At 34.2% G+C, this 15,809-nt stretch overlaps 1 protein-coding gene across 6 annotated transcripts in view; it reads right to left on the bottom strand.

The window, feature by feature from the left end:
* LOC138332362 (ultra-long-chain fatty acid omega-hydroxylase-like) overlaps positions 1-15,805 on the bottom strand; it is a 45,249-nt gene extending 29,444 nt beyond the window's left edge. The window contains exons 1-11 of one of the 6 annotated variants that reach the window (XR_011209818.1): positions 15,609-15,805; positions 13,564-13,711; positions 13,014-13,186; positions 11,166-11,293; positions 10,794-10,856; positions 10,296-10,419; positions 9,531-9,663; positions 8,586-8,715; positions 8,221-8,416; positions 4,602-4,647; positions 1,915-1,997 (exon numbers count right to left, since the gene is read on the bottom strand). Coding sequence is in view for 2 of the 6 variants with exons in the window: in XM_069280443.1 (XP_069136544.1) it covers positions 1,915-1,997; positions 8,221-8,416; positions 8,586-8,715; positions 9,531-9,663; positions 10,296-10,419; positions 10,794-10,856; positions 11,166-11,293; positions 13,014-13,186; positions 13,564-13,711; positions 15,609-15,770 (1,340 nt within the window). In the remaining 4 variants the exon portion in view is untranslated. Of the gene's footprint in view, positions 1-1,914; positions 1,998-3,423; positions 3,636-4,601; positions 4,648-8,220; positions 8,417-8,585; positions 8,716-9,530; positions 9,664-10,295; positions 10,420-10,793; positions 10,857-11,165; positions 11,294-13,013; positions 13,187-13,563; positions 13,712-15,608 lie in introns of those variants that run through there. The other 5 variants (XR_011209817.1, XR_011209816.1, XR_011209819.1 and 2 more) reach the window with 5 other exon arrangements.
* Positions 15,806-15,809: the final 4 nt, after the last annotated feature.

Raw genomic sequence — 15,809 nt, 5'->3', positions numbered from 1 at the left:
TGTTGACAATTGTATTTCTAATGTAAGAAGAAATCTAGTATCCATTTTTGATAAATTTACGACAATGTTAATATAATAATCCTTTTATTTCAATTGATACAAATGCAATCTGAGAGCTTTATCAATCATTGTTTGATTATAATATGCACGTATCATACTGTTGAAAAACAACTTAAAAGCGTTTTAAGGAAATATTTCCAATATTCAGGAACCTATATGTAAGAAATGACATTTTTAATTAAATTGATACATGCGATAATGAATAGCACGTTATTTTTCAATATTTCTGTATGAGTTACCTCCCTTCCAAAAACGTTAGGTAAACGTTGACAAACGTTGGATAATACATGTTTAATATATGCAAATGAGCTGTACCACAGTCATTCAAGATATTATTTTGTATAAGAGGTAGTACACAATAGGTTAGGAGGGTGGGTAAACAAGAGTCAATTACAACTAGCCCCTTGAAAAGGCCACCATACAAAAGTACTGGTGCTATAATCCCCTGGGAAATACTACTCAGGTTATCATTGCGCTGACTGTTTGGGGTGTGGTAGTCTTGCTTTTGCAGTTGGTTAATAAATTATACTCTAAAGTGACATGGAATAATCTTTGGGCATGCTTCATTGTTTCTACACAAATGTTTAACACAAAACATTATCCGTCTACGTTCCATAGTGTATCCTCCTGCCAGTCTGGGCAAAAGGTTGTATTCTAGAATTTGATATTGATAGCATTTAAATATAGACAACAATTCAAAGAGGGTTTTTTTATTTCTTTTTATTTTGCATCATTAAGATATAAAAACTGTCTGTCATCAGTACACAGGTACACCATATAGTAAGTACACTAAAGCGACAGCTAAAAACATGGCTACCATTCTCGTTCCAACAAGCGCCCAGGGCATTTAAACATTTAAAAGGACCAAATTTGGGCTAACATATCACAACACTTTTACACAAAATAAGTCATTAATGAAGTTGTAAAAGAAATCAGATAGAGAAACCTATACAGTTTTCACAGTTACATTCTGCATTTAATTTGAGGTGAGACACATAAAAGGGGGTGGGGCGTTTATAGAGATAGGGGTGCTTTTTGGGTCAATAGTCAGTAATAAATAAATTGTTTTTAGCTATATAAAATTAGTGTTGCTTGTCATTTCCTGGTTTTGATGTTTCAAAAAGCATTCTATTCATGTTAACGATATACACCGTTACTTTGAAAATGTAGATATATTACTTTGAAAATGTAGATATATACTGCAGTGAAAAGTGAAATCGCAAAATAAGTCGCCGCAGAAATAAATTGTTATTATTATCAATATATAATTGTTATTATTCATTTCTATTTCATTATTTTGTGAGCGCAATTAACGTTGATTTCTCTGAAAATTATGACGCTCACAAACACATGAAGTCACAATCAATAAATACCCACAAGGACAGTTAATTCTGCAATATGCAAATACGGAATAAGGCCATGTAAAATCATAAAAATCTCACCCACCAAACTTTACAAGCTTCACGATATACTGTAAACCAGTTTACTTTTATTTATGATTAAATTTAGTGTATTTTACTGTGAAAAAGTTTTTAGGTCTGAAAATGTGAAATTACGTCACCCTAACAAAACTTTGGTTTGGAGTATTAGTCTTATTCTGAAATCATTCAGAAATAAGGAGACGATATCTTCATATATACATATCTCCATGATGGGATATAAATCATACATATATTGTGCATAGTTAACTTGTAATATATGTGAATTGATGTCACTATTTCATAATTTTACAGAGGTATGAAAAAAAAACTCTGTTTGCAAACTCTGTGAAATCGTATAGCTATTTGATAAAAGAGTAAATCGTTTTAAACAATACAAGCATTTAATATCAATTATTTGAAATAAAGCACTTACCTGGGGCCAGCAGAGAAGGGAACAAAGGCAAATGGATCTCGCTTCTCTATATTCTCAGGTGAAAATCGTTCGGGATTAAACTCCTAACGGAACAGAGTAATAAACAATACTGGTATGAAAATATTTTAAACAAAACATACCTGCAGCCAACACGTTGATATTTCAAAATTTCTTTGAATGAATAATTAAATAAACTTTTCTTTTTTCAGGTTTTACATAGTACAACGTACATAAAAAGAAGTATTTATTGAAAGTAAATATTTGTGATATTCCAGGTAAAATATTTTCAATATGTACAGGATGTTACATGCTTTTCATTGTATTGAATGTCTGTGATATTTCCATTGTACATAATACTACTTATCAAGATTTTTTTTCATTTTAATAACTTCATCTTTAAAATGTATTAAAGTTACTTATCATGATTATAAAGTTCTATCAAAAAGTCGAAAGAATTTTATTCGTTTTTTAGGAAATAACCATAAAAATGATTTTAGTACATAACAATTTATTATGTTACCAATGGATGCTATATAGACTAACAAAGACAAAATGAAGCAAAAGCAATATAAGTGAAAGCTTGCAAGGCAACTCAAAATTAAATCATAAACACAGAGTTAGAAACATGGTGTGCATAGCTCGGAATGAAAGCAAAGCCTGTGTGACATAAAAACATTTTGAAACATTTTGAAATTGTACTTAAACTTTATCCTGAAATACATCAACATCTAGTTTGACCCCCTTGTTTCAATTCCCTATAACATTTGTTGAACCAACATGTCATATTATGTGTGTGCTGGCATAACTAATATGTTATATTAATCAGGATCGTGTTCATCCTAAAGGTTCATTGTGATGTAAAAAAATAATGTAATAAGGTCTTCCATCTTTTGTCACAACACTGTGAAACTGGATATGACAAAATAGCTTTCCATCATCGGAGACTCACGGTTGATTCCACAATGCTACACTGCACTTATTGCATGATCAGCATAGTACTAGTGTAATCAACCATGGATCACCGAAGATGTTGGTTCCCATGGAGATATGGCCCTATCATATGTTTAAAGATGCTCCACTGCCAACAGAGTATAATTGATATGAACAAAAAATGGTGTTTAACCATGTATTACATGTCAAATAAAACATTCAATTTGTATATTGTACTTCTTTCCTTATAGGTTGTTTTGCAATGGATTTTTTCGGGATGCAATTGATCATTTATAATAGAGTGTCATTTATTTTTATCCTGAAGTAAAAAAAAAAAGAAACTCAAACTTTTCAATATTGGTAATGGTGTACTAAAGTAAGTAACTTTTAGAAAAATACTAGTTTGTCTGCTCCTGTTATTGATATAGAAAAATAACATTTGTCAGTGGTATAGCAACTTTAACAGTCTGTTATTTTTGGGCCCAAAAGACTTGTAGGAACTATCTTTTAAATGAAGCTCCATTTTTATCTCTAGAAATTAATGTTATTTTGATAACGAGGAGGTGCAACAAGACTTACTAGTACATGTAATTACCGTGGAGTTTTCCCAAACCTCAGGGTTATGATGAGTATTGTAGATTACACATAACACCATCATACCGACCGGGACAATTTCCCCGTCTATTTCAAGTCTCTCAGTTACCTCCCTTACAATCAGTGGGACGGGAGAGTGGAGTCTCATGCCTTCCTTTATACACATAGTCAGGTACCTTAGTTTGGACAGATCGTCCCTGTAATGACAAGCAGATAAACACCTCACGTTTATAAGTGTCTGTGATTAGTTAAAACACATCACATGGCCTGAAAATAAAACATCTTATTATACGTCACCAATAAATCACACTCGCTGATTGGTTGAGAGACATCACGTGTGAGGGGGACAACACATCGTGGAAACACAAGAGGTTGTGCAATTTCCCCTTAATCTTGCACTCTCTTGAGGTCTGATGTTAAAATCTAGATCAGGACATTTTTGGTGAAACACGGGCATCATATGTTACCACTCTTCCCCTGATTACAAATACCAAATTAATTGTTATCACGATATTATGAGTGATTGAAGAAGCACCCAGTCATAATAATAACAGAGTTTAAAACTGCTACTCCACTAACAAATGGTATTTTTTCTCTACCAAAAACAGGAGAGGACGAATTCATATTTTTCCTCAGTTACAAAATTTACTTTCGTTACACCATTACCACTAATGAAAAGTTTGTCAGCTTCTTATTTTAATTCAAGATAAAAACATTAAAAATTATAAATTGGCTTTTTATTGTATCTCCAAAATAAATCCATAACATGAGCTATATGGAATGAAGTACTTATTGCGCATGCACCAAAAACAAAATAAATTATGCAGTATGTATTGCTGTATTAATTAGAGACATATACATAATTAAATATCAGCTATTGTTCAAATGACGAGTATCGTTTATGCACTGTCAGCCGGAAGCATCTTTACATAGTATAGCTTCTGTAAGTAAACATCACCTTCATGCCAATGTTAGTGAGTTATTGAGGTTTTGGTTTAACAGCCAATTAACAGCTAGTGTCACGAAGGATGTGGCAGGTTCATTGGTGAAGTAAAGCCAGAGTACTGGAGCTCAGACCAGCTGGGATCAGTTAGGACTGTAACTAGATCTATCCGCATAAAGTTATATATATATAAAGGGCATAGCATTACTGGTTTCCTTACCTCATCCCTATTCCAGGTCAGTAAAACAGTAATCTAGCAATACAATCTGCCAACCATAGGTGGACAATTAGGGAATATGGTATATATGGTGCAAGCATGCAGTTACTTTCTGGTATATATATATACATAAAAAGAAAACATAACTATAAAACAGTTTTTTCCTCCCTAGCGCTTTCTCGGCTCATGCCGGTCTTCAGGGGTTTGAATTCTTTTATTTGTAAAACATGACGTCATAGTACAATGACGTCATAGTAAGATTACGTCATGACATGGTACATAAAGATATTGTGAATGGTTCTGGAAGAAACTAACAAAAACATGAGGACAAAATAAAAACTAATATGAAGTTCCTTTGTCCCGTTCTGAATTTAACACAGGTTTCATAAGTTGAATGAAATACATTTCTTTATTTTCTCTTTTTAAAAGATCTGAATTAGACATTTGATATATTGGTAAAATAAAAAAGTTATCATTAGCACACATATGACAATGTTCGTTTACTGTTAAATATCTGAGATGGTCTGTTTTGGTTTGTTGTCGGTGTAATGTAACTCTCTTTCTCAATTCCATTCCTGTCTGACCAATATAAAAATCTGAGCTTAGTTTTAATTTTGAAATTAAAACCATTTTTGAATGTATTATTAATTTTTACACTCTATAATAATATCACATGTTTTGCAACGCTTTTGCATACATTTAGTGACAGAAGTATCTTGAATTTTCGAATCAAATTTTGACGCACATAAAATATGTTTAAGGTTCTTAGGTTGACACTTGCAATTTATTATTTTCTTGTTAGATAAAATCAATTTCATTCTGTCGCTATTTTTCATGTAATCTTCACAACCTTTTACAATTGGAAAAATATTGTAGTTGTTTGGATTAAAAGTACTGACAAAAGGTATTATATTGCTTTTGGATTCCACTTTATTCGGTTTCCTTAAATGAATAGGTCCTTCTTTTTTTGCTCTTTCAACTCCATAATCTATAACTTCTTGTGGATAATGCTGTTTGCGCAGATAAAAGACTAAATTATCTAAGCGTTTAGCTAAAATAGTTTTATCACTTACGATTGTGATTAGACGGGACGCTAAATTAAAGGGGATATTTAGCTTTACATGCCTTGCATGATTTGAATAAAAATCAAGATAGTTATGCGAATCTGTCGGCTTACAATACAAGTCAGTAGTGATTTCACCATTTTTAATATGTACAGATATATCCAAAAACGGTAGTTTTACTGTACTAGAATCCATTGTGTACTGTATATCAGGATGTAGCTTATTAAGTTCTTGAAATAATGTATTTACATCTTTATCTGATTGCCAGATTATAAAACAATCGTCTAAAAATCTGATGAAATTCCTTCTTAAATAATCAGCTTGTTCATTGTCTATTTTCCCGATGTTTCTGTAAAGCATTTCCTCTAGGTAACCAAGAACCAAAGTAGCATACGTAGGAGCAACCTTATTTGTAGCAAATGCTCAGATTTTTATATTGGTCAGACAGGAATGGAATTGAGAAAGAGAGTTACATTACACCGACAACAAACCAAAACAGACCATCTCAGATATTTAACAGTAAACGAACATTGCCATATGTGTGCTAATGATAACTTTTTTATTTTACCAATATATCAAATGTCTAATTCAGATCTTTTAAAAAGAGAAAATAAAGAAATGTATTTCATTCAACTTATGAAACCTGTGTTAAATTCAGAACGGGACAAAGGAACTTCACATTAGTTTTTATTTTGTCCTCATGTTTTTGTTGGTTTCTTCCAGAACCATTCACAATATCTTTATGTACCATGTCATGACGTAATCTTACTATGACGTCATTGTACTATGACGTCATGTTTTACAAATAAAAGAATTCAAACCCCTGAAGACCGGCATGAGCCGAGAAAGCGCTAGGGAGGAAAAAACTGTTTTATAGTTGTGTTTTCTTTTTATGTATATGGAAACCATCACATGGACACGGTTCTTTTTTACTTATATATATATATATATATATATACACATGATGAAAGCGCTAATGCTAAACTAGCAAGGTGTTTCTACTTTTTTATTTCTATATGTTTACCGGACACTGAGAATATAATGTAAAAGACTCTTTCATATGTGGATATGAAGGATAGGGATATTCTACCTGAGGGTCACAAAATGTAGTAAAACCCGAGGCTTGCCGAGGATAGGGATATTCTACCCGAGGGTCACAAAATGTAGTAAAACCCGAGGCTTGCCGAGGATAGGGATATTCTACCTGAGGGTCACAAAATGTAGTAAAACCCGAGGCTTGCCGAGGATAGGGATATTCTACCCGAGGGTCACAAAATGTAGTAAAACCCGAGGCTTGCCGAGGATAGGGATATTCTACCTGAGGGTCACAAAATGTAGTAAAACCCGAGGCTTGCTGAGGATAGGGATATTCTACCCGAGGGTCACAAAATGTAGTAAAACCCGAGGCTTGCCGAGGATAGGGATATTCTACCCGAGGGTCACAAAATGTAGTAAAACCCGAGGCTTGATGAGGGTTTTGCAACATTATGTGATCCCGAGGGAAGAATATCCCTATCCTTCATATCCACTTATGAAAGAGTATTTTTCTTTCATACCTCGACGTTTTATTGCAATTTTACAACTATAATATCCCGCCATTTTGTAATAAACCTGAAGAAATCCACAGCTGAAAGTCAATTTTTCATACGTGAAAAATTATATGACGTTTTCAACAAAAATAGTCTTTTATAGTAAACCAGTCAAGTTTGTGGAAAAAATGTTAAAAATTTACCGAGGAAATAGAAATTTTGTTGACGCCGTGACGTCACAAGGCTTTATTGCATGGGTAGCCATGCAATACAGCCTCAGGTGGCATGAGTGTATTGCCCTAGACCAGCCAGTATTACACCCGTAGGTATGAAAGAAATATATATATATATATATATACAGCATACAATGGTCATTGGTATAGCACTCTGATTCAGACTCTTTTATTTAAACAAAACAATCATCAATGATTTCAGACCAATATCGATATACCATCACTGTTATATTTTGTTACAAAAGGTGGGACATACTTTGCATAAGGTCTTGAATGAGAACAACTTTATCATTTCCATGAACCTCAGACAAAACAAAACAAATGAGAGGCCAACAAGCTTAAAAATAGATTTTCTTCAATAAAATGTTGATGGTTTAGTATCAAACTCCGTCAGAATGCTTTACTTCAACTATAGTATAGGGTGTTTACAGCTTTAACAATAGACAGTACCGTATTCAACTCAATAAGAACCCCTGTCCCTATAGGTGCCCCTCTGCTTTTTTGAGGCCACAACTTCACTCAATAAGATTCAAATGTAGACTTAAACTATAAAATCTGTGTAGATTGGATTTCTTTTGCAAATTGATTGATGACGTACTCTATGCAACAATTTTGTGAGAGGTTATTCCAAATTTGGTAATATTAAGCACTCCCTCATTTTTAAGCATCATGGGCCCTTAATGGGTTGAATACAGTATATGGCTAAAAGTATTACAGTCATATATATTTATATATATGGTGTGTTAATTTGCTCCTCCAGGTAGGGAGAGCTACCCAAGGGAGATAACACACATACCAAAGAGTTTTCCCAAATCTCAGGATTATGGTGCAGTCTGTATAAACTTATAGAAATCAGAGTTCCCAGGGGAACGGAAATCCCACACAATTCCAAGGGCTCGGTTATTTCCCGGATTAGCAGTGGGACCGGAACGTGTATTCTCATTGCCTCACGTAAACACATTGTCAAATATGGCAGATTTGAACAATCATCCCTGTGGATTTAAATAGATGAATGTAGATTATCAGCATATCTTTGCTAGCTTGGCTTATAAACAGATTGTTTATGGGAAGATCATTAGTCTAGTATGTCAGCAACCATGAAATGTCTCCTTTAAAATTTATTGGAGACCCTCATCGACAATCAGAATAATAGTACCTTACCAGGTAATATCATCAGAATCTCTCCCCTGTAGAACCTCGTCTAACTCCTGCTGTATTCGCTGCTGAACCTCCTTGTGTTTTGCAATAGAGTACAGAGTCCAGGTGACAGCACTGGCTGTTGTATCGTGTCCTGAGGAACATACATGAATACTTGGGTCAAAGAATTAATATCAACAGTTTGTTCCGGGTAATACAGAATCAAAAGAATTACTCCAAATAGTAAATATGAGGCAAAGAAGTTAAATCATAACCATAAAACAAATTGTTGAATTTTCAAGGCCCTTTATGAAAACACATAAAACAAACACATGATAAAACAAATAAAACAATTAAAGTATTTTCTATTGTTAATTTCATAACTTATGAATTAGATTGCAGTTGTTGGTGGCCGGTCACAACCTGGCACACTTTGGTTTAATTTTCTGTTTACAATGAACACTTAATGCGCTGAACAGCTGGAATCTGATAACTCTCATGAAGAGATATACAAGCAGTTTACTTAACAGACCATGGCAGGATTCCATTCATCATCATTTGAAAATTATATATAAGTGTTCTGGCTTGCGTAAAAATCCGAAACTATTTTAGGATATCACATCAATCAGCAATACACCATTCAATCCCTTACTGGCCTCCTATAACGCCACAGAGGGTCAGTAAGAAATATAGAATTAAGGTCCCCTATAAAGCCACAGAGGGTCAGTAAGAAATATAGAATTAAGGCCCCCTATAACGCCACAGAGGGTCAGTAAGAAATATAGAATTAAGGCCCCCTATAACGCCACAGAGGGTCAGTAAGAAATATAGAATTAAGGCCCCCTATAAAGCCACAGAGGGTTAGTAAGAAATATAGAATTAAGGCCCCCTATAAAGCCACAGAGGGTTAGTAAGAAGAATAGGACGCTGAGACATTACTGAATTCTGATGGTCAAATGTATAGAATACCTTCAAACAAGAAAGTGTCCACTTCATTTCTGATCTCTATATCATTGAGTCCCACTCCCTCCTCGTCCCGTGCAGTCAGCAGGATATCTAGAAAGTCTAATGCTTTTTTCGCAGTGACATTTTCTTCTACTTTCTACAATGGAATGTTCCAATTTTGATAAATTGCTTATAGATAACAAAATCCTAAGTTTTCTTTCTTATTGCCTATATTTCAGTTTTTTTTTGTTTGTTTGAAAAAAAAATCAAACAAAATTCTATCATCATTCTTTCCATTTTTGATATATTAATGAAATATTGCATAACCGGTTTTTTAATTTGAGTACAATGTCAGCCAGACACATAACATATAAAATATTACCTGTACCAGTTAAGTTGTTCAAAAGGCAATTAATTACTCACTTGAAAATTAAATTTTCAGTTCTCGTTTGCTGCAAAACTTTTGACTATATCTTTTGCAGTAAGATCAATGCGTGTATAAAGAGTGGCATTCTTTTATCAAGCTTGTAACATGTCATGAATTCTTTAAACTTAACAATTTGTGTTTGTAATTCCATCGAAATCAGGGTCCAGTTGTTCAAAAAGCGATTAGCTTAAATGTAGGTAATCACTTGATTAGTGACAATTTCCACTTTGCTGCAATACCTGTGGTAGTATAACCAAGTACAGATAAAAGTGATATATTACCAAGTTCATTTCACAAGAAATTATTCTATCTTGAACCTAGGATGAGTATGAATCTGTTTCTAAATGTGAATAAAACGCTACCATTGCCTCACGCCTCTTCCTGATAATATCCTCAGCGACCTGGTGTACATAGTCACAGTGTCGCTTATAGCGACGGCCATCACTGGTCAGTAGGTAAACAAGGTCGTTATGGACCCACGGCTTACTGTACACATACATAGAGGACATTAGTAATACATGTCACAAAACACATCCATCCATCTCTAACAGTAAATAGATACAAATATTTTACATATTACAATATTGAGTATAAACAACATGTGAAAAGTATCTTTGACATTTGATAAATTGTTATATTCATTTGGGAAATACAGTACGTATTCTTTTACAGGGGAAGGGGGTACTGTTCTGCTTCAAATAAAAACATAGATAAATTTTCTAAAGATTGGAAAAAAAATCAAACTGTTGTTTTTATTGTTGCTTTTGATATATGATATATCATTGTTGTTTTGTTGTTTGTTTTCATCTACAGCAGCAGATATACTTTACTTAGGATGCTGTATTTTTAATGATACTTACAAAAATCTGTCTGTTATCAACTCCAGCATCTCTGTAACACAGCGGACATAAGGATGTTTGTCCCTACAAATAAACATTTAAGAATTTAGAGCAATTATAATGTGTTCATATAAATAACCTATCTCTGACTGCAATCTCTAATACTTTATCTGTGTACAGTAAAACACAGTTATAATGAACCTGTGGGGAGCGACAAAATCACTTCCCTATAAGTATAGTTTGTTATATACACATATCTTATAGGAACCTTGATGGGGAATGAAAATTACTATGTTTAAATGTAATGATGAATTCGCTGTAAGCATGTTATACTGTAATATATCATCTGTCTATGTGAAGTATAACTTGTTCTTTCAGTAAGTTTATACATACCCTATATTTTGGCAGTCAGTCTTATAAGAAAATGCACTCTGTAACATAACATCAAGTGTGTACTGGGAGACGTGGGAGAAAGCTTCAAAGTAGCCATCACCTTCCTGGTGGAACCTATTCAGTTTATCCTGAAAAAACCAGAGATTACAGAACATAAATTAATGTAAAGCTCTAAGTTGTATAAACAAGTACGGGGACCAAAAACGGGCCTGTACTATTAACCTACTACTTGGTCAAAGTTTCACAAATTTTTTCTTAGATCCCTTTAATGCGTAAGGAATTTCCTTGAATTCAAGGAATTTTTCGTTACTTATGTGTTAATTTCCTATAGAGAATCTTACACTTATTAACAAGCATTGAACTTTACTAACTTGGCAATTAAATGAAAATGAATGCCAACTGGATGCAGCGTTTAATGAAATACCCTAGAGAGCACTTCACTTTGAATATGCTAATGTCCAATGCTTCTATACATTTCATACCAATTCCATAACAGCAGTTTTACAACTATGAAAATGAATGATACTATTTAACCTGATCAGACTGATAAGCCATGATTATGATTTGATCAGTATTCCTTCATCCATTAGTAAAAAGCTTCCAGGTCAATATCTGGTCTCATGTCACTTTATAGTTCTTGAAGCTAAGTTTTTTAACAACTTCGTTGGCCAAGGGTATTTAGTTAGATTCTCTTCCTACAACCCTTGGGAGAACTCACTTCAAACCCAATGATTTTGTTTTCAAATTCTGATTGGATGCAGCTAGGTTCAGGAAACCAATGAAAACGCGGCTTTGATATGTCCATTAAACTGACCTGAAGCGATATAGTGACCTACATTTGTATATTGAGGCATCAGGTATGCCATGCCTGTCAACAACAACTCCTAGCAAAGTCATATTACTGACCATTTAATTAATCATTAAATGTTTTTGACCTGCTAAATAAACATTTTGGATACTGGTAAATTCTCTCCAAACAGATAGGAAAGTAAACACATACATGGTTTCTGTCTCACAATGTTAAACAATTCAAAGATGTACTGCAATCTCGTGATTAAATTTGACACTGCAGAACTTAAGCATGAAACACAAAAACTTGTGTCCGAACTTACTAATAAACAAATGACTCACAAGCATGTTAATCTTTGGTATTTTGAATCTGTCGCAAGCAACATGCGTGTTTCATAGGGCACTGCCATTTTTTAACCATACGACAATGATACGAGCTTTTTAATTGGTTGCTTATTACATTAATGGAAGGGGCAGTGATCAAGCTGGTGGTGCAGTGAAGGATTATATCCGTTTCGAAGTGAGATATACCAAGTATAGTAGGAAGAGAATCGGACAAAATACCTTTGGCTGGCAAAGTTGGATGTTTAATGTCCTTAGACAATTTGACCCTTGTGACATCGAATGAAGGTTAATAGTATTCATTTGGACAAACTAAGGAAACCCTTAATGTTCTCAACAAGCTTATACTGATCCATTGCTAAGAACCAAATTGTTAGTTGTTGACAAAAAAGTCACCTATATTTTTTTTTAATTTTGTACTTATGGTATATTAATCTATTAAGTAGTAATTACATGCATATGCCTTTTATCCTTTGAGATACATTACTATGTCGTGATTCACTTGCAAAAGTCTCAAAAGTCCATGTAATGTGGAACATAATACTGATGTTAGAAGCATCACATGTTGTAAAACCTTGTTAAATCCATGGGATGGGGGCGTTCAAATAATTCAATTATTCTGCAGAAAAGGGGAGGGGCACTCATAGGGGGAGGGGCGCTAATTACAGCGAATACAGTATAGTAAGTACCAAAGAAATCTTAAAGGAATTCACTCACAATAAATATATCTGCTGTACGGTTGTTGAGTTTCTGGTAAGGTTTAAGGATATCAAAGTGGAATGCTGGAGTAAGCAGTCTTCTATTTCTTCTCCACTTATCTCCCCCTGATAGTAGGAGGCCGTCGCCTATCCAAGGCTCAATAAAACGATAAATCTGCTTTCCTTTGGGCTCTATTCAAAATTTAACAATCTATATTAATGTGATGGCCTTTTTATTATAATAAAGAACAAATACATGTGTTTGAATAATTGGTTTGCTTTGAATTGATTACTTAAATTTCTTTAAAGGAAAAATAAGACATTTTTGATAACATATAGGATTTAAATGATTATCACCATAAGTTGAAATCTCAACTTACCATAACAGAAAGTAAATTAAATAAAGTTTAAATGCTTGCTTGTCATGAATGAAATAAAACCAATCAAAACTAATATATATTTTATCTCAATACTTGTGTGTAATCTTGTAACTACACAGTGACACATTCATATAATAATATGATTATGTATGACTAATTCATACACTGAGTCTTTCAATATGAAAGTACCTGATGTCTTCAAAATGGCCTTGACGGTTTCCGGATGATTAACAATGATCAATGGTAGAATTGGTCCGAGCCACGCCCTACTTATCCGTGGGTACAGGCCAGTCATTTCTCTCTGGTACTTCAGTCCAGCCTCATTTGGTCCTGGATACTGTTTTAAAATGAAAACTAATAATTTAAACCACGTTGCAATTTTGTTATTGTAACCCTGTTGTAATCTGTTCAATTATAGCTACAATATACCTCTTGGCTAGAGAGAACTTGATAAAGCTTCAGCTCAATCGGTATATCGTCAAACTTGAGTTAAATCCAGAGGTCCTGAGTTTGATCTCTGACGGAGACAGAGATTACTATTATGTTTGATTATAAAATCCTGTACTCTATTACAATGTAAATCAATGAAAGTGTATGTGACTGTGGACAGCATTTAGCAATGGAATCAAAACCTAAAACATGGGCGTATTGGTCTGCCACCCTGCCAACTGAGATCACCCTTGTGTGAAGTCAAATGGGAAAGAGTTCCTTTTGAACCCCCCATCCCAAAATAATTTATTCTTGCTTTAGTCAAGTGTCTGAAAAGGGTTGTTTTTAAGGGATACCAATAATAATTGAGGCATGGTCTTTTTGGGGTTAAAATGAGAACAAACAAATTTAAAAATCCAGAAAAAAAACTATTTGTATACATATACCTACTTTCCTTTGTCGCATCCATACAACACTCATACCTATTGCTTAGTTAAGTGACATGAAAGTTATAGCAAGCGGACATAATCTTTTTGATTTATGTAACCTTACTCTCGGCGAGATTTGAACCCACATTTACTCGACACTTATATATAATTACCATCGGCTCTGAAGTCTATCGTCTTAACCACTACACCACTTGGTCAGTTGGCAAACCAAAGGCAAAAAATTCTGTACAAAACTATGGCTTTAAAATTAATCCTGCTTAATTAATACAATGATAAATATGGAGTGTTTTTGTTTCTTGAGTACATTTGAGAATGAATGAAGAGGATAATTCATTTGTTTTCTCACCAAAAATTTGCTTTGTCATAAACATCTAAAGGGGGGTTCAAAAGGAACTCTTACCATCAAATGCCAACCATATTGATATGTACTGTACAATGAAAAATTAACAAGAGGTCCCAGAGGGAGCTTGGCACCCACTAAAGAATTATTTATGTCTGACAATTGAAAGAGGGATCTTTTCTCTGCTATTCAAACTTTGATTACCAAATCAAAGATGGTGGCCTGTCGGCCATCTTGTTGACAAAGGCAATATGCATCACAAGGGCCCTAGGGGAACCTACAGATGCAATTTGAGACGGATCCCTTCGGTACTTTCTGAGAAATAGCGGTAACAAACTTCAACAACCAAAATCAAAAATGGTGGAACGTAAGCTGAGGACTGATCACACTTAATAACAACAACAAACAACAAGTGACAATAAACGACAACACATTGAATACTCAGAAAAGTTAGTGACAACACAGGATATGTTGTTTAATTAGTACATCAAAATGAATATTTCTACCAACTTTTACTCACATTGGTGAAAAAATGAAGTAATTAGAGCAGTTTCAATATTCTGAAATCGGCCACTGACCAACGATGATCCGGTGTGCCGTGACGGAATACTGACAACACATATGTACAGTGTGAACCGCTGAGGACTGCGTGATATTTAACTTACTAGCCCGAGATACTCTGGCCCTGACACCAGACATAGACATAAATGACAGATAGATGTCTGGTTTAGGGCCAGAGCGCAGTCCTGTATCAAAACGCGGAATAAGCCGATACCGTTTGGTATCGGGCCAGGTCATCTCCGATCTCGGGCTATTAACTTACATGTAGTGGGACTTCCGAATGCCTGTAGCTACTGACAAATACTTTATGACGATATTGTTTTGTTTATGTTGAAATAATGTGTTTCCTGAAATGTAAACACTTATTTTTTATTCCCAAATCACGACTACTGTTCCTTCACGAGTTCTAGACTACTGCCAGTACTGGTTGGGTCCTACAGATGTAGGCTACGTACCTCAAGCAGATTTCCGAATAAGATGTTTCCTTTTGGGCCAGGAAATCTTTCAATCATTTGAATTAGTTTTCTTCTCGCTATAAACATCTGTATCAGTTTGATCAAAGCAAAACAGAATGCCACAGACAAAGAGCCCGTGAGGACAACAGTTGCAACACCCATTTTGTTTACTGGCCAAAGTCAAAATGAAATGAAATGAAA

Source organism: Argopecten irradians, chromosome 9 (assembly GCF_041381155.1).
Source record: "Argopecten irradians isolate NY chromosome 9, Ai_NY, whole genome shotgun sequence".
Classification (NCBI taxonomy): Eukaryota; Metazoa; Mollusca; class Bivalvia; order Pectinida; family Pectinidae; genus Argopecten; species Argopecten irradians.
This window is presented reverse-complemented; position numbering and strand designations above follow the sequence as displayed.